The sequence below is a fragment of the Erigeron canadensis genome, chromosome 5 (genome assembly GCF_010389155.1).
Source record: "Erigeron canadensis isolate Cc75 chromosome 5, C_canadensis_v1, whole genome shotgun sequence".
Classification (NCBI taxonomy): Eukaryota; Viridiplantae; Streptophyta; class Magnoliopsida; order Asterales; family Asteraceae; genus Erigeron; species Erigeron canadensis.
Genome location: NC_057765.1, coordinates 27,876,827 through 27,895,908, shown reverse-complemented (window position 1 = coordinate 27,895,908; position 19,082 = coordinate 27,876,827). Strand labels below are relative to the sequence as shown.

At 32.3% G+C, this 19,082-nt stretch overlaps 2 protein-coding genes and 1 long non-coding RNA gene across 3 annotated transcripts; 1 reads left to right on the top strand and 2 right to left on the bottom strand.

The window, feature by feature from the left end:
- Positions 1 to 3,717: 3,717 nt before the first annotated feature.
- Positions 3,718 to 7,786, top strand: LOC122599200 (glucose-1-phosphate adenylyltransferase large subunit 1-like). Its single transcript, XM_043771661.1, has 14 exons — positions 3,718 to 4,272; positions 4,664 to 4,786; positions 5,032 to 5,202; positions 5,352 to 5,444; positions 5,595 to 5,678; positions 5,769 to 5,824; positions 5,912 to 6,005; positions 6,086 to 6,271; positions 6,346 to 6,426; positions 6,514 to 6,600; positions 6,686 to 6,790; positions 6,899 to 7,005; positions 7,091 to 7,151; positions 7,351 to 7,786. Exons 1-14 carry the CDS (start codon positions 4,027 to 4,029, stop codon positions 7,450 to 7,452), a joined length of 1,596 nt encoding a protein of 531 aa, XP_043627596.1. The 5' UTR covers positions 3,718 to 4,026; the 3' UTR covers positions 7,453 to 7,786.
- Positions 7,787 to 15,027: 7,241 nt separating this feature from the next.
- On the bottom strand, positions 15,028 to 16,029 carry LOC122599201. The gene is made up of 3 exons (XR_006323883.1): positions 15,690 to 16,029; positions 15,410 to 15,468; positions 15,028 to 15,264 (listed from the first exon to the last, which is right to left on the bottom strand). It is a non-coding gene; the product is annotated as an uncharacterized LOC122599201 (long non-coding RNA).
- Positions 16,030 to 18,214: 2,185 nt separating this feature from the next.
- Positions 18,215 to 19,003, bottom strand: LOC122601487 (cysteine-rich receptor-like protein kinase 29). Its single transcript, XM_043774241.1, has one exon. It carries the CDS (start codon positions 19,001 to 19,003, stop codon positions 18,215 to 18,217), a length of 789 nt encoding a protein of 262 aa, XP_043630176.1.
- Positions 19,004 to 19,082: the final 79 nt, after the last annotated feature.

Genomic DNA, 19,082 nt, shown 5'->3' with positions numbered 1-19,082 from the left:
AGCCTGACTGAGGATTAGTGGATACCAAATAGTACATGGGATTCGAGGGTTCCCATCTAATTTTTTTTTTTTCATAGCAATACCACAAGTAAAAAAACCGCATAATTATGATGAAAAACCACATAATTATTATGAAGTTTCTATTATTTGTAAACAACTACTTTGTTTATTGAAAGATAAAAAGTAAAAAAAAAAAATTAGAAAATGCTAAACGTAGCTCTAAGGGCTGCATTTAATGTGCATAAAAAATTTGTATCTTTCCATATCAAAAGTGCACCCCTGAATTTTATGGTAATGACACATACATTTAGCAAAACCCAAAAAGAATTAAGCTTGCAACATTGGGCCACAATGATGAATGTATGATTGCTAAAGCATGCAACATGTGGGTATGGTTTTTTTTTTTGATTGTAAATTCCATTGACAAAATGGCCAATAGGTTAGGTATGTATTCTACTATTCTTATAGACATCCCATGCTTAAAGGAAGTGACTCTTCTTGTAATGCATGGTGGGCAATTTGTTTCAAATGATTGTTGGTTCCTCGTTGGCTGTTGATGTTACTCTATTAGCTAGGCATTATTGGTGTACTCAATGTTGTCCAAATCCTTGGTGACACTTTGAATTGAGTGGCTAAGAAGATAGAGTTGACACTTTAGGAACTTGTAGCTTTCGATTATATGTATTTGTTTATATGAGAAAATTCGCGGGGTACGTTTTTCTTTTACATTAGAAATAACATTATATCTTGTATGATTACATAGAAATTACTATATCTCCATTTTTTTTATTGTTAGTTTCAATTCAGACGTATTGGAGGCAATTTTAACCAACGATTTTGATGAACCTCCAACCCATCCTCATGAAAAATATCTTAAGACTCGAACCTTAGACCTTGGGCAAAACTCACATCTGAAGCCCACATAGTATATTTAGAACCACTTAATTTCTATCTAATCATACAACAACGATAACTTATCCAATCTTGATATAAACGATATAAAAGATATAACATATAGACATTACTTGGTTTCACTTTTGGATAGAAATACTAATTTATTATCTGAACGCCACGGATAACTATGCATTTATGATTTATAGCTAATATTTTACATTTTACGTATATATCTATATCTATACTCCTAATTAAAAATTATCCACCCATGTTGAAAGTTTACAAGATTTGGGATATGTGATATTACATTTTTGCCTTTCTTCACCCCTTTAGTATCCCATCTCTCAATAAATATCTTCTAATAAATACATCTATACTTCTATACTCTTAATTAAAAATTATCAACCCATGTTGAAAGTTTACAAGATTTAGGACATGCAATTTTACTTTTTTGCCCTTCCTCACCCCTTTAGTCTTCCTTCTTTCAATAAATATCTTCTAATAAATACAAATACCCTTCATTAAAAGCAGACACATTAAACATAAAAATTTCTCTTCTCTATACCCTAAAACACACACAACATATTCATATGGAGTCGGGAATTATGGCGGTACATTATCTATTAATATGGATCCCGATCAAGCAAAAGTCGTAATTAACGAGATTAAAATATTTCAAGATCAAGAGGAGGTCGTAATTAACGATATTAAAAGATTTAAAGATTACAACAATCGAAACTCTCTCAATGATATCCGTTGCAACGCACGGATAGCATGCTCGTTTTTTATTAAAAAAAAATACTAAATGAAGTCATTAAAGATTTCACTAACGTGCATAAAAATTTTCTAGTTCATTGATTATATGTTATGCATCATTTGAGTGACGACTATTTCGATACTTGTTTAATTACAGTAATGGTAGCCCCAAATGTTGTCAAAATCGATCTTTTCAATCAAATGGACTTGCCTAAGTTGTTTTTCTTCTTGTCGTTTAGTTTGAATTTTTTGCTTCTGTTTTTCGAATCACGAAAAAATAGACACTCTCTATCAAGCTTTTAATTGTTTTTAGTAGTACCCTAGAACATTAAATCTGTATTAATAAGTAAATTAAATTTGCTATATATATCAAAAATATGTCATTGATAAACCAAATACAAAAACCAATATAAATGTGTGGTAGAGCCTCAAAGTTTAAACGATATGTGGGCACAACCATGAACCATGCACAGTTGTACACCCCAAATTGTCATGAGAAATAAAAGAGCTACAGTGTATTGATTATAATGTAAATCATGATACGTACACAAGACCTCACATGTTTGATGTTTCACAATTCGACTTTTGGTCTATGAACTATAAACAACAAGATAGATACACAAATCCCTCATAATCTATTGTTTATATATATTAACCTATTATGTGGATATACTCTGCCTGTCACTTAGTAAATAGAGTATATCCACGTAATAAGTTAATAATATATGGAACGACAACATATATCGATACATATATAATAAAACTTCGGTTGTAACTTAGTTACTTTTTACCCAAAAATTTAATGTCTTACTTAGTTACTTATTATCATGATTTCAAGTTGATAACACTATCGGTCAAAACGCTACTTTCCCGTTTTAGAAAGTATATACCTTGGGGTACCCATGAGGGCCATGGTTTTGAAATGTTCAAAATTTACCAAAAACCATTTTGGTGACCACAAACGGTATCTAAGCATAAAAGCAACTTGAAGTAGACGGAGTGGTACTGGCGTTGTGACGTTATAACTTTAACACTATTCTCGACCCGTTTTGTGTTTTGTTGTGAACATTGATGTTGTAGCCACAATATGTGTTTCTTGACTCTTTATTTTTATTTATTTATTATTTTTTTTGTGGGGTATGCCATCTAAATTGTTTGTTTATTAATAAAGATTAGAGTATTTTTATAGTTTATGTTCTTGTATAATTATTAGTAATGTCCTTTCATAAGAGTGTTATTAGCGCTATTATGTTAGTTTGGGTAGGAGTTCAATTAGAAATTTAGAAGCATGGAACTCAAGGTGATGGTTGGGGCGGAGTATAGATTTATTTTCTAACATTAACATCTAACAGTGATCAAAAATCTTGTGGATATATCACTTGATTATATGACAAACGTAATTTATTTATTCTTGTTCTTAATTTCACCATTTGCTTTATCAGATGTCATTTATATATCATTTTTCATTATATATATATAAAATTATAATACGTCTTATGTTTTGAGCTCTGAATCTTTTATGTGCTATATATAATTTTGCCCTTGAAAAAACATTTTGATGACTGTGGATAAATTTGTGGCATAGAAAGAACTCTAGTAGACCATAAATATATGTTACATCTTTCGTTTCAAAATAATTTTCTGCGCCCTTTAAAATAAACTTTTATCTAATACAATTATTTTGGGAGGGAGGGTAGTCGTACATATTTGCAACTTTATCATTTTTTTTTCTTTAATAACAAAATCTAAAATGAACATTACTGATTCCAAAGTCTATATACATATACATACACACCAATCATATCTCATATATATATATATATATATATACCTGCAAAACCACACCAGATATCTCGTGACAACAGAGAGCTCATTGTCACAAGTTCAATAAATTTCCACACCTCATCACACATTTCCCACAAAATCTTGATTTCATAAACTTTTTCCAACTTTTTTGCATAATTACCAATTGGGTACTCTCAAAATCCAATCTTTTTCATCTGGGCTTCTTTAATTCTTACTTCTTAACAAAAATCTAACCCTGTTCAACATTCTTAAAAGAAAGTTTTTATAAAAAAAAAAGAAACTTTTTTTCCTTGGTAACTTCAATATTAGCCCATTTCAAGAATAAAAAGTTTAACTTAAAAAATAAATAAAGAGATACCTTTGTTTATGAGTAACCTGAAATTTAGTATCTTCATGTGATATTGTGATCTATACTTTACTTGGTAACTTAGATTAGTGGCTATACTATCTCCATTTCTATATTTAAAATAAAAAGTTTATATACATATACATATATAAAATTTTGTAATTATTAGTATTTAAAAATCTTTGATCATTAGTATTATTAGTAAAAATTTTGTTTTATTAAAGATGGAGTATTGTTGTTCAACAATAAAAAGCAATGCCCATTTCGCAAAAAATGATGGAGGTTTTAGAAATGGTGATCATGAAGGTTTTTTGAGAGGTGAAAAGATTAGAGGGAGTTTAAACGGCACCGTTTTGGTTAATAATGTTGCAAAAAGGTTGAGTTATAAGAAGAAAAGTGGCAAGATTATGAAACATGGGGTTGCTTACTCTGTTATTACATCAGATAATGGCAATGAAACTATGCTTGAGGTAAACATTCCATTATAGCATTTTTTTTTTTATAATATTTTATTGAATTTTTATTTATTTATTATTATTATGATTATGATTATGATGATGGAAAAGATAGTTCATGCTCTTTTGTTCTAAATTGGGAAGGATGGCTTATTTTTGAACTTATTAGCTTATTATTGTTTGGCTTACTTAGCATAAGTCCGTTTGTTGCTAATAATTTAGTTTAGAAAAATAGACTATAAGTTGTTGTAATAAATCATCAAGATTCTTTACCCATCAAAGGGATGCATTATAGTTTGTTGATGAAGTATGTTAAGAAAAAAAAAAGAAATGATTTTATTTCTCTTTCATATGTTTAATCTTGGATCTTTAATTGCAAAAAAAATTGATATAATTCAATTGATAGACAATGGGAGCACCAAGATTTGAGAGAAGAAGGTTAAATTCGAAAAATGCTGCTGCAATCATACTTGGTGGTGGTGCAGGAACTCAACTATTTCCTCTTACCAGAAAAACCGCCACACCGGCTGTAAGTGTTAATGTTTTTGTGAATTTAAATACATAAAAAGATTCAGGCTTCTGTAAGAATAAATTTGGTCAAAAAGTATTTTGGGTAAATTCAACTTGCTCCTACCAGGTTTTGACCCGTTTCAAAATTACCCATATTGTCCGAACATGTTTTGACCTGTTACCGGACTTGTCTGGCGAGTTTGTTTTGCCATCTCTAGTTTTCGATGGTTAAGTTTTTGTGATCTTAAAAATTGTATTGTGCAGGTACCTGTAGGAGGATGTTATAGGCTTATAGACATCCCGATGAGCAACTGTATAAATAGCACCATAAACAAGATTTTTGTTCTGACTCAGTTTAATTCTGCTTCACTTAATCGTCACATCTCTCGAACGTATTTTGGCAACGGTGTGAATTTCGGAGATGGTTTTGTGGAGGTATGACACTTGCAACCTTTACAATCTTGGATACTAATAAATTAATAAGATACATATGTTCAAAAGTTTGTACATATGAAGTGTCTGAAATGAAGATCTGATTAATGTTTTTCTTAGCTATCATTTACTAAACATTTGAGTTTCAATAGGTGTTGGCTGCCACTCAAACACCAGGTGAAGCGGGAATGAATTGGTTCCAAGGAACTGCAGACGCTGTTAGACAATTTACGTGGGTTTTTGAGGTCAGTTTGTACTTTCTTACATTTTCTTGATTGAATGTAGTCTAAAAAAACTTTATTTTTGGTGACAACTAACTTGAGTCTATACTTGACTTGACGTATTTATAAACACCCTTTCAATCTTTTCTGTGTTGACCTTTTTGGTTCCTGTAGGATGCCAAAAACAAGGATATCGAGGATATACTAATCTTGTCTGGTGATCATCTTTACCGTATGGACTATCTTAACCTTTTGCAGGTATGCATATACTTCAATTTTTAAGCATCATGAAGTGAAAGGTAATAATTTTGAATTTGTTATCGCTAACTGTATGATATTTACAAACAGAATCACATTGACAGGGATGCTGATATTACAGTTTCTTGTGTGCCAGTGGGTGAAAGGTCTGTTAATGTCGATCTTTATACTCTTATTCATTTTGCTTTCGGTGTCTTTTTATCAAATCTGAAAGGTGCTGTTGTGTTTTACAGTAGGGCACCTGATTTTGGACTATTAAAGTTTGATAACAAGGGTAAAGTCATCCAATTTGCTGAAAAACCGAAAGGCGATGATTTGAAAGAAATGGTGAGCAAGCATCACATCAGAGAAACAAGAAACAACTGCTATATCAAAGTCGTTTCCTGATTAGTTTTTTGTTTTTGCAGCGAGTTGATACAACTTTACTTGGATTATCACAAAAAGATGCTAAAGAATCACCATATATTGCATCAATGGGGGTCTACGTGTTCAAAAGAGATGTCTTGTTAAAGCTTCTAAGATGGAGATACCCGACATCTAATGATTTTGGATCCGAAATTCTGCCTGCTGCTGTAACAGAACACAATGTTCAAGTAAGGAAATAAGTGATTTTGGTGATATTAAACCACCTAACATCGTTTCATTTAAATTTTGATGTTTTTGGCAGGCCTACTTATTCAGAGATTATTGGGAAGATATTGGAACTATTAAGTCTTTTTATGATGCAAATTTGGCGCTTACAGATGAGGTGATCTAATCATCAAAGCTGTGTTTTTTGATGTAAAAGTTGATGTTATTTGATTGAGGTTTTATTTGGTTCGATGTCATTTTGAAGGTACCTAAATTTCAGTTTTATGATCCAAAGACTCCATTTTTCACTTCTCCAAGGTTTTTGCCACCATCAAAGATCGAAAAAAGCAAGGTAAACTCACTCTGAAACTTGGTAGTTTTAGAAGGTGCTGTGCATTCACAATAGTTTCACATGGTTATTTTTCCATGATTTCTAGATCAAGAATGCAATTATTTCGCATGGTTGTTTCTTAAGAGAATGCAATATCGAACACTCGATAGTTGGTGAACGTTCACGTTTGGACTCTGGTGTCGAGCTTAAAGTGAGTTTGACAAGTTAATGAGCTTTCTTTATTCCTAAATTACTGTCATTACTTATTCATTCCAAACACTAAACAAAAATACACTTTCTTGATTACAACCTGCTTCAGGATACACTAATGTTGGGGGCAGATTATTATCAGACAGAATTCGAGATAGCATCTTTGCTAGCTGACGGAAAGGTCCCTATTGGTGTCGGAAGTAACACAAAGATTAGGTACAATTTAGTTAAAAGCATCAAATAGCAAAATCCAAAGCACCATAAAACCTTATCTTCTTTAACATTGCCATTTTTGTTGCAGAAACTGCATTATAGACAAGAACGCAAAGATCGGATGTGATGTGATGATCATGAATAAAGATGTAAGCCAAGTGTTGTTTTCACTTATTTGTATCGAGTTCCATTTTGTTTCTAATACGTGTCGGTCCAATGGGAAGTCTAAAAGGGAAACGAGTCAAACACTTTAAAAGTTCTGTATGTTAGAAAGAAATGGGCTAGAAAAGTTTTGACGGGTCAACCCAAACCGATCCATTTCATGCTGATAAAAATAGTTTTTGACAGGGAGTTGAAGAAGGTGATAGAGCAGATGAAGGATTCTACATAAGATCTGGGATCACAGTTATACTGGAAAAAGCTACAATAAATGATGGTGTTGTTATATGAAGGTCTTTTTTGTGACAGATGGAGAGTATAATACAAGTAATAATATGATGCAAAAGTGCATACTATTTCTCCATGTGACCAAGATCAACCAAGCTGCACCATGGGTCATTTGATTGGACCCAAGACTAGTGGTTGTAACTTGTAACCATACAATGGGCCACAACATGGTGACAAATCCCTTTTTCTTGCAACAATTTGTAGTATATGTATTATATTTGTGATTACAAATGACAATGCAATTCACTTATTAGTTATTACATAAGGGGTATGCCATACCCATATTTAATCATATGCATGAGAATTCCTGTATGATTAATAAAAAGTTATTTAACCACTCTTTTGTTTATCTATTTATTTTTGGATCTATAAGATATTGGATCTGATGTGCTTATAGAAGAGTGTGCAGTCTGTGATTAAATTCCCAATAGGATGGATATATCCTAATAAACATGGACATGATGAATATATGACATTCCCAAGATGCACAAGTTTAGACCAATGAACTTGTCTTCTTTCATGGGATTGTTTTCTATGTGAACGAAAATTAATAGTTTTATATATATTAAAAAAGTTGATGGCAATTGGGATCACTAACATGTTATAACCTATTTGATCATCTCTATTACTTGGACCGATTAAAACCTTTGTATTAAAGTCATTGAGAATTTCACTTCAACCACTTAGATTTAAGGTCAACTGATACAACAATAGACCTCTTTACAACCCAATTATATAGGCGCTTATTTGAGTACACCCCCATTAGACATTTTATAAAGACCGGACCACATGAATATAACATGAACTATTATGTAATAATATCGAAAATTGTGAAAAGTATGGCATTTTCTATCTTCCATCATACTATCCTGTTTATAGATAAGGGCGGAGGGAGTACCCTTCGGGTAAGGCCTTGGGTAAGCCGACCACGATCGGGTACATCACCCTCGGTGGTCGGGCACGAGCCGGGTAGGGAAAATCGGGTAGGAATTCGAGTAGTGAAGCCGAAATAGAGAGAGAATCGTGGTGGTGGAGGGCCCACTCTTCCAACAGTTGGGAGTGCCTCAATTTTGCCAATCTGCCGTTCAAAATTTTTTTAAAAAAAAAAGAAACTGAAAATATGTTATGGTTGTGTACTCTATTGCAGACAAACGAAGAAGAAAGGGAGGATGTGTTACACATTTGCAAAATTTACATTATATCCCCATGAACTAATGCTACATTGATAAATGAGTTATATTAATTTCAGAAATTTTATTTTTATACCCTGTTTTTTATAGCTTTGTTATGTATTGTTTTGTGTTTTTGTTTTTTAAAAGTGTTGTGTAATGTTTATTTCTATTTAATGAAATGTTTTAAGATAATATTTATATAGTTAATACATTTATATAATAAAAAAATAAAAAAGAAATTGGGTATGTATTGCCATTGATTTAAGTAAGAATTGGATAGAATTGGGTATCTATGAGTTGAAGAATTTTGATTAGAGGAAGGATTGGGTAGAGTTGAGTACTTATGGAGTACTCCCTCCACCCTAATGACATGACCATAATTTTTTTTAGTTAGTAAAATAGACAATACGGAGTACATTTCTTTGGGCAATTTCTCTTCTGGAAAACAAAAAAGCAGAAGTATCTTTCCAGTCCCATAAATATTTTTCTTTTTAATATTAAAACACTTGTACCTCCATAAAATTCTCATATCTTCTCCTTTCCCCTACACAAAATACATCCCATTATTTGTCTCTGTTTTTCTCTCAAATTTCTTAATTTCAAACTACACAAAATACATCCCATTATTTTTCTTTTATTTTTTTAATACATAAAAGAAACAAAATGGGATCACTGATCAGTTCCAAGAGAAAACCAGGTCGGACTCGGACGAGCCAGGACTCAACTCAATTTATCAAAACCTTCCAAGACGAAATCTCATCAGCCACGGGAAGCGAGGCAACCCAGTCAACACCTGAACTTGGGTTTTTATTAGAGGCATGAAGGCATTAGATGATGAACTGGGTTAATTTCAAGGTTTTAGAAATTGTCTTCAAAAGATATCAAAACACAATTCAAGGGAAGTTTAATCTGGATACATGGTTATTTGAATTATCCAAAAATATACTCTGTATTTATTCATTTACATTAATATCAAATTTGGGAAGGAAAAAATAGTGATGAAAGAAGGAGATGCAATTTAAGGAGAAAATAGTGATGAAAGAAAGAGATGTAATTTTTAAGAACATGTGGTCCACTGATTTTTTGGTACAACAAATAAATTAAAAAAGTAAAAGGACCACCCTAGTTTTGAAAGAAGGAGGTATGCTGGAATACTGCCCCATTATATATAATTTAGAAAGATGCTTGATGGCTCATACCGTTTGTTTCGTTTTCCACATTAGAAGATCTAATACTGAAACTCCTCAAAATAATTTTAAGAGATTGAACCTGTTAGAAGTTCTGAACTTGACAACACTGCTAAAGTGCTAAGGACCTACACACAAAAGGCATTAATTCCTTTGCCACTTATGCCATCTCCAATTGTCTTTTGATTTGTATGACAATTTGTAGATTGAGTTTGTGTGGGAGCAAATTTGGAACAAACTATCATGTGGGCCCATTTTTTTGTTTTCTTGCAAAATGTTTTATAATTTAATATAAATGTTTGTATGGGCAAATTGAATTTTTTATAATTTAATATAAATGTTTGTATGGGCAAATTGAATTTCAGTACGTTGGGTTAGAAGCAAAATGAGTTTAATTTGTTGGTTTAGTGTGCTCGAACAGTTTATTGATGTATTGTTGAGGTGACTAGTGTGTTTGGGCAAATTGATTGTACCATTGGAGATGGCTTTAGGTATCCAGGAGAGGGAAAGACTATACAAGTTATAGCATGATTAGAAATTATATATATATTGGATTCAAACAAAACTATAGCACCGTTATCACTATTACAAGAAAAACATTATTTAGCGGCGACACTTGTTGTCGCTATATGTGGCCTTAAATTGTCTTTGCAAATAGTATATAGCAATGACATAGTCGTCATATTCATGTCCTTGCTATATCCTCGTCTCCTAATGTGCTTTATGACGACATTTTGCGACGATTTCTTGTGGGTCCCACCTTGTTTATGTGAGGGTACCAAAGCAATACACATGATTAAGGGGTTTGTGCTGATTTACTTTTAATTTATCTATTCATATCATGATATATAATTAATTGTATAAAGTATAACAAGCAAATGGTAAACTCCAAATTTGATATATTTATAATATTTAACATACTAACAGATTGGCGAAATATCAGGAGTACATTGAAGCGCAAAGTAAATAGGGCGCCGACTATTTCCATAATTTGTAGACAGTTTTGCAAAACGAATTCCATTTGCGCCTGTAACTGCCGTATTCCTCATTTGGTAAAACGCGGTTGTAAACATTCCACGTAACTCACGAATATCAGCACCTTTCTTAAGGCTTTGGAAGTTTTCGCAACCCCAAGGATCATCAATCTTCCCCTCAATCTTATCATCACCATAACGCACCATGCATGACGTCATGTCTGATACGAGAGTAAACACTACAGCTTCCTTTTTTTTGGGACAATCTCTTTTTAGAAGCTGGGCTGATTTCTTGATACAATCTGCGCAATCTTCCGCCTTAATATAGGGAGGATAAAGGACAACGGCGTTAACTATTTCAGCCTGGTTGCCTGCCTGCGCACTTTTGTACCCTCTGTACCCCGGAATGCTAATGTTCCTGGAAAGAGAATCTAGTGCCAAACCTAGGTGCTTGTTGTAAGCGTCGGATTTGAAATCATCCTTTTTGCATCTAGTGATTACATTCTCAGGGCGGGGTAATTGCGCTATTACAAGATGATCACAATGGATAATTGCTTGTAGAATAAACATAAACATATAATTGGGTTTCTTTTCCATTTGATCAATTTACACTAATTTGTACTCCATAGTTTGTGTGTGATTAATTATATATACAAACCATAACTATCTATTTTGAAACGCAACTCTATAATTACAACAGACTAGGAGTATTAGACCCTTGTTCTAATTTGTTAATTGCTAATATATAAAACGTCCCATAAATGGAGTTTGAGTTTGATTAATTGGGTTCTCATTTCACAACTATAATTGCCAAATAAAAAAGTAACAATCATAAACTCTTTATATAGCCATATATATACAACCAAACTCTTTAAGAAGTTACAATCATCTTTGTGAATTATCACAAAAAAGATGCTAAAGCATCACCATATATTGCATCAATGGCAAGTCTACGTGTTCAAAATTAGAGATGTCTTGTTAAAGCTTCTAAGATGGAGATACCCGACATCTAATGATTTTGGATCCGAAATTCTGCCTGTGGCTGTAACAGAACACAATTAATGTTTAAGTAAGGAAATAATCGATTTTTGGTGATATTAAATCCCCCAATATTATCGTTTTATGTAAATCTTGATGTTTGTGGCAGGCCTACTTATTTAGAGATTATTGGGAAGATATTGGAACTGTCAAGTCTTTAATTTGGTCTGATGACACTTTGAAACTGCATTGGAGTAGACAAGAACGCAAAGATCAGATGTGATGTGATGATCAAGGAGAAAGATGTAAGCCAAGTGTTGTTTTATTTCTAATATGTCTCGGTCCAAAGGGTGATGTTCAAAGGCTAATATAAAGGAAATTAGATAAGTCAAACACTAAAAAAGTTCTTTATGTAATTAGAACGAAATGTGCTAGAAAAGTTTTGGCGGGTCGACCCAAAGCAATCCATCTACAGCAGATGAAGGACTCTACATAAGATCTGGGATCACAGTTATACTGAAAAAGCTACAATAAATGATGGTGTTGTTATATGAAGGTCTTTCGGATTGAGATTCCTCAAAGTTATAGTAATTTTATAGGTAAAGTTAGGATCATCTCGACCACATCTATCAACTTTACCTATAAAATTGATATTAACTTTAGGGAATCTCAATCCAGGTCTTTCTTGTGACAGATGAAGAGTATAATACAAGTAATGAGATGATGCAAAAATGCAGACTGTTTCTGCATGTGACCAAGGTGAACCAGGCAGCACCATGGATCATTTGATTATTCTCAAGGACTAGTGGTTGTAACCATACAAATTAAGGGCCACAACATGGCGACAACATTCCCTTTTTCTTGCATCAAATTTCTAGTAAATGTATTATATTAATGCAATTAACTTATTACATAAAGGTTGGGGTGAGTATAGTTCGGTTTGAGTCAGTTTTTGACTAAAACCAAAACCGAACCGTTATAATTCGGTTTTTGTAAACTAAAACCATTGGGTTTTGGTTTTTTTGGTTTCGGTTTTTTCGGTTTAGGTTTATTTCGGTTCGGTTTTTCGGCTTTAGTCGGTTCTTAACCACTTGTGGTTTGGGTCAAATTGAGCTTGAAAAGTTTATAAGTTTATGCCCTATAATTACACCATAATTAATCTCAAAAAGTTTTCAAAACAATATTAGTAACAATAACACTACAACAATGACAACAAATCCATAAGCGTAAGTTGTATAAAGTTCAAACAAATATATATATAACTATTTATATCTTTTACGCGTGTTTAATTATACATTTATTAATACAAATCAATTTTGTTGTGTATTTTCACTTAAAACATTTTAGTGATATTATTATATACTCCTAAAATTGTAAATAAGTTAACATATTTACCAATAATAAATAATAAAATGATATAAATATAAAACAAAGTAAACAATATATATATTTTTGGTTCGGTTCGGTTTTTATGGTTTGGTTTTTCATTAAAAACCAAAACCGAACCATAACTTTCGGATTTTAGAAAACCAAAACAGTTTTGGTTTTTCAGTTCGGATTTTTCAGTTTTCATGGTTTTTTTCCGTTTTCGGTTCGGTTTTTGTTCAACCCTATGATAAAAGGTATGCCGTACCCAAATTAATAGAGTAATATGAATGAGCATTTTTGTATGATTAATAAAGTGATATCTAACCACTCTAGTGGTAAAAGACTTGGACATCTTCATAAGTCTCTTAATGGAACCTTTTTAAGTAATGTTTTGGAAATGACCATCGAAAGACTTTAAACACAATCACGAAAATGCCTCTATTCAACTATATATACCTAGTCAACAATATATGCTAGTAAAAACAAAATCTGCTCAAGCCTTAATCTTTTGAACTTTAAATTCTGTAATTAGTTTATACAAAATAGATTTAATTAAGTGTATCAAATCATAGTTTATTTTATTTATTTTTGGTCAATGATATATGGTTCAAATTACGAAACACCCAGGTTTACTTATAAGGTAGAGGTCCAATCATGTCTTGTGTAAGTTGATACTCTATATATTAAAACTCAGTAGTTAGTGAAGCCTAGTGGGGTTTTCGTTCGACACCGTTGTTCAGCTCGTGCTAGCGGGATCAGGTTTAGATAACTGACTATTTGCTGTTGAGTTAAAATTTGTGGTTGTCCATTCAAACAAAGTTATAACACAACCGGCCACTACAAGAAAAACATCGTTTAGGGACTACGCTTATTGTCACCATATGTGGCTTTTGTCGTCGCACAGGTCTATAGCGACGATTGTCGTCCTGCTATATCCGCGTCTCCTAATGTACCTTACAACGGCATTTTGTGATGAAAATATGTGTGGCACACCTTTTGCCATAAAAAGAAAATGAGAATAATATGTTATTTACCGATGACAATGTCTTCACTCAGTTATTTATAAATTAATTTTCCAACCAAATAAATAATGAAAATCATATACTTTAATTAGTTATCGATGACATTTTCATTGTAATATAATATGATTAATTTTCAAGTTAATTACTTTTAGTGATGACATATCGTCGTAAAAGTTCTTGCATTTTTTTTTTTTACTTTGTATATTTTTTGGGAAAATAGTTTTAGCAACGACAATGTCATTGCAAAAAGTCTAAAAGTTTTTCCATTTTGTCATCCAATGAATTGCTAACTAAAAAGGAAATGACATAACGACAACATTCCAAAAAGTCAATTATCTTTCAAAGTTAATAGAATCTCTTTTACTGTTGAGCGACGAGATCTACCTTTTTTTTGTGTGTGCTTTGTTGTCGCATAAAAACAACGAAATCTACCTTTTTTGTGTGTGCTTTGTAATTTGTAAAACAACAAACTTGGATAAAAAGTTTGAAATGGTTAAAAAAAACTTCCATCTAATGGAACACAAAATCTATCACTAATTATCTAAAAAGTGTCACTAAAAGCCCCTCGGGTAATGAGTGACACAAAAATAAAGTGTTACTATTATTGCTGCCACTAAAACCTTTTTGTAACACTTTTAGTTTTGCCATTAAAAAGTTTCATTACTTTAGTGGCACTTTTATTATTGCCATAATAGACAATTCAAGCTTTTGCAACACATAATTTGTGTCACTAATTATTTGGCATTTGAAGCATTACACCACATTTGGTGACACATTATTAAGCAATTATAATAGCAACTTATAACACTAATTTGTTATGTTGGTTCAAATGCAAACAATAGAAACTTAAAAAGACATAGTATAAAAATTACTCGTATAACTTTATTATTACCGGGAATGAGAATCATAGTCTTACAACACTTTCCTAATCAAAGATTGAATACAAATACTTAATCACTACATTAGGCTATCAAAATACCTGCGTATACATTTAGAACATCTAAACAAAAAATCTAAGAGTACCAAACAAACTACTCATCATCATCTTCCCGCACCTCATGCAAGATAGTTTCATAGTGTGTGCTCATTTTCCATAAACAATACCAGCAATATCCTGTTAAAGGAAACAAAGACACTTTAAGATTATAATAGTAATGGACACTGGACACCACTGATTAGCCATCTCTAAAACTACAGCTTATAAAGTAATTAAAAAAAGTCCATTCTTATTATCGGGAAATAAGATTATAGTATTATACCCTTTTGTGATTTGGACGATACACTTCAATTCCATTCCATTTTCAAGATAATTAGCAGGCTGCACAAAGTAATTGAAACCATTAGATTGAGTTTCAAATTTGACAACATATTAACAAATTTTAATCTGCACAAAATAGTTAAAACCATGGTATATTTTTTTTCTATAAGGTAATCAAACTTTAAAAAAAGATAATTATTCAAATACAAAAATACCCCAAAAAATGAATCATTATGTATAATCTATGTATAAATATACTAATTTATATATAGATATTATACCTGCTTTCACAGTTCCAATGAGCTTAGCATTTAATTCCTCCAATAATTGGATCTGTTTATACATATATATATAAAAACCCCTAAATTTACACATCTTTCAATTATTAAAAAAAATAAACGAATCTGACAATTGACAATAGATCCATTGGAACAATAAATTTAAACAGTAGATCCAAACAAATGAACAATAGATCTGTTAAATTCAAGCTTGAAAACTGAATGGGGTTGCTCAATAATTATCTTGAAGATTTCTTCATTGACAATTGATTTCTGTTACAAACAAAAGTAGCATAAGAATCTATGTAACTTCAGAAATATTTGTGGATAATAATTCAACTTAATAATGATTGGGCCGAAATTTAAGAGGTAAAACCCAAATATATTTGTGGTTTCTCAATATATACTCTGGTTAGTAATCATGGGAGATGATTTTGATTTTTAAATATGCTTGACACTGATAAGTGGAAAATGGTGGGGGGAATGTTTACAAGATAGGGGATATATGAAAAAAGGAGAGGGAAAAACTTATATAAAGACTCGCTCTTTTAATTCATAGAAATTTTGAAGTTGGAGACTAGCGGGAACGAAAAACAATTTACAATCATGTTAGGCGGCAGGAAAAATGAAATTTTTGCCACAAATTCTAGAAGACTATACTGGCAGATGAAGTCATGTGCTATTAATAAAAAAAATATTAGTGACATAAAGTAGTTAAGTGCCACTAAAACCAGTCATATAAATAATGGCATATGAGAAGTGTCACTAAAATCCTGACACATTAGAAATATGCCACTAAAAGTGTATGCCATTAAATAGTAATTTTTTTGTAGTGTAAAGTAGAAAAAATAGTTTAGTGTTGTTAGATTAGTTAGGTTTTATTTATGCTTTTAGATATAATTAGGAATTTATGATTGTAACTTTTTTTTGTTGGTTATTGTAGTTGTCAAAAAGAACCCAATAAAATGAAACTCTATTTATGGCACGTTACAAAGTAGAATGGTGTAGAACTCCTACTCTATTGTGAATAGAGTTGCGTTCCAGCATATATAGATAGTTTTGGTTAATTAATGATATAGATGGAAACTCGAGATTAATAATTAAACATATTCAAATACAATATCAAAAATTAGGGCTTTTTATAATAACACAAACTTGCGTATAAGGAGAACATTAATTTTTTTTATTAAAACTAAAAATTTAATATCTCCTTGGGGTTACAATGACATATAAAATAGTGGAAAATTCGAATTAACCTAAAAAAAGAAGTGTGTCGAAAGTTATGACAAATACAAAGTCCAAATTAAAAAACATATATAAAGGTTGTTGATAACTCATAGAAAATGACTTTTTTTAGGCCATTTAAGTGATGCACCTTTAGGGCGCGTTTGGTTCACAGAATGTTTTTGGAAGGAATAGAATCTTTAGAAGAAATTTAAATCTGAAGGAATGGAATTTGAAGGAATATTTTTGATTTTTTGAGAATTCAAGTAACGGAAGGAATGAAATTCCTTCCTCTATCCCCATGGAATGTTTACATTCTTACGGAATGAGATTCCTCATTCTTTGAACAAACAAACGCACTAAGGAATGGAATTCAATTTTAATTCCATCAGATTCTATCAAATTCTGTGAAACAAAAACGATCTTAGTAGCTATATCTTGAATCTCTAATTAATACATTATAGTCTTCTCATTAACACTTGGACCTACATCAATAAATCACATACACGCACTATACGTACAAATGGAGAAAAAACCATTTATATGCTTGTGTTTCTTTTACAAGAGATCATCCAATTTTATCATTATCTCGTAATAGCGCGCACAATTACTCCGCCTTGATATAATGTAGTCACTAGCTGCAAAAAGGGCAATCCGACATTTACAACAGGCACTAGACTAGCTTGGCACGTACTCGATTCTCTTTCTAGTAACATTGGCAATCCAAAGTGCACAAGGTTCAGAAGTACCCAATTTGCCAATTCGGGTGAATTAGTTAATGTCATTCTCCTTCTTCCTCCTCATATTAAGGCGCGTAGATTGTTTTAAAAAAACAGCCAGGCCAGCCTCTAAAAAGACATTGCCGCCCCATAAAAAGAAAGTTGTTGTATTTACTCTTGTGTGAGACCCTACTTTATGCACGGTGCGTTATGGTGATTATAAAATCGAGGGCAAGTATAACGATTCGGCGTGGGAAAGCTTCCAAAACCCTAAGGATGGTGCTGATGATATTCATGTGTTACGTCAAACCATTAGAGATCAGATATGTACAAGACGAGTCTAAGTTGGGAATTGTGTCAAACACTCAAACATAAGCCCGATTATTACTTTCACGGTTTTTCGTTTTGTTCTATTCTTATTTCGGGATCATCAAGCTCAGTTCAAGGTTGGATTATTGACTACTCCAGTTATACCTTCTGCTTAAGACAGTTTAATTTGTTATATACTCTATGTAATTCTATATAAAAATAATTCTATATATATATATAGTTTCGCATACACATTTATAACCGGTGAGGCATTGATCAGTACTTGTCTGGGAAAAAAGGGTCATGCGAGTACCGTGCATAGCAATGGGTAGAAACACTTCTTCCAGACATTTTTCCTTCATCAATTGGGATGTTCTCAAGTCCATGTCCTGCCCAATATAAACAATCTTTGCAATCCTCTTGAGATATATCAGGGGTACATTGAAGCGTAAAGTAAATAGGGCGCCGAGTATTCCCATAATTTGTAGACAACTTTGCAAAACGAATTCCATTTGCACCTGTTACTGCCGTTTTCCTCATTTGGTCAAATGCATTTCTAAAGGTTCCACGTAACTGAAGATCATTGGCACCCTTCTTAGGGCTTTGGAAGCTTGCCCGAGCCCAAGGATCATACTTTCCCTCAATTTTATAATCACCATAACGCACCGTGCATGATGTCAGGTCTGATACGAGCGTAAACACTACAGCTTCCTTTTTTTTGGGACAATCTCTTTTGAGAAGCTGGGCTGATTTCTTAATACAATCTGCACAATCCGCCGCCTTAATATATGGAGGACAAAGGACAACGGCGTTAACTAATTCACCCTGATTGCCGCCAGACTGGGTGCTTTTGAATCCTGTGTACTCTGGATTGCCAATGCTACTGGAAAGAGAATCGAGTGCAAAGTCTAGATGCTTGCTGTAAGCGTCGGATTTGAAATCACCTTTTTTACATCTACTGATTACATTCTCAGGGCGGGGTAATTGTGCTACTACGAGATTATCACAATGGATGATTGCTTGTATATAAAACAGTAGAAACAAATATATGGGTTTCTTATCCATTTGTTCAAATCACCAACTATTGCTTGTAATAGTTGGTGCGTGCATTTTATAAACCAATAAACGATCTATTTAGAAACGC

Coding starts and splice junctions, on each gene's coding strand:
- LOC122599200 (XM_043771661.1), top strand. CDS start 4,027: ATGGAGTATTGTTGTTCAACAATAAAAAGCAATGCCCATTTCGCAAAA. Junction 4,273..4,663: donor GCAATGAAACTATGCTTGAG/GTAAACATTCCA, acceptor TTCAATTGATAG/ACAATGGGAGCACCAAGATT. Junction 6,601..6,685: donor CAAAGATCGAAAAAAGCAAG/GTAAACTCACTC, acceptor CATGATTTCTAG/ATCAAGAATGCAATTATTTC.
- LOC122601487 (XM_043774241.1), bottom strand. CDS start 19,003: ATGGATAAGAAACCCATATATTTGTTTCTACTGTTTTATATACAAGCA.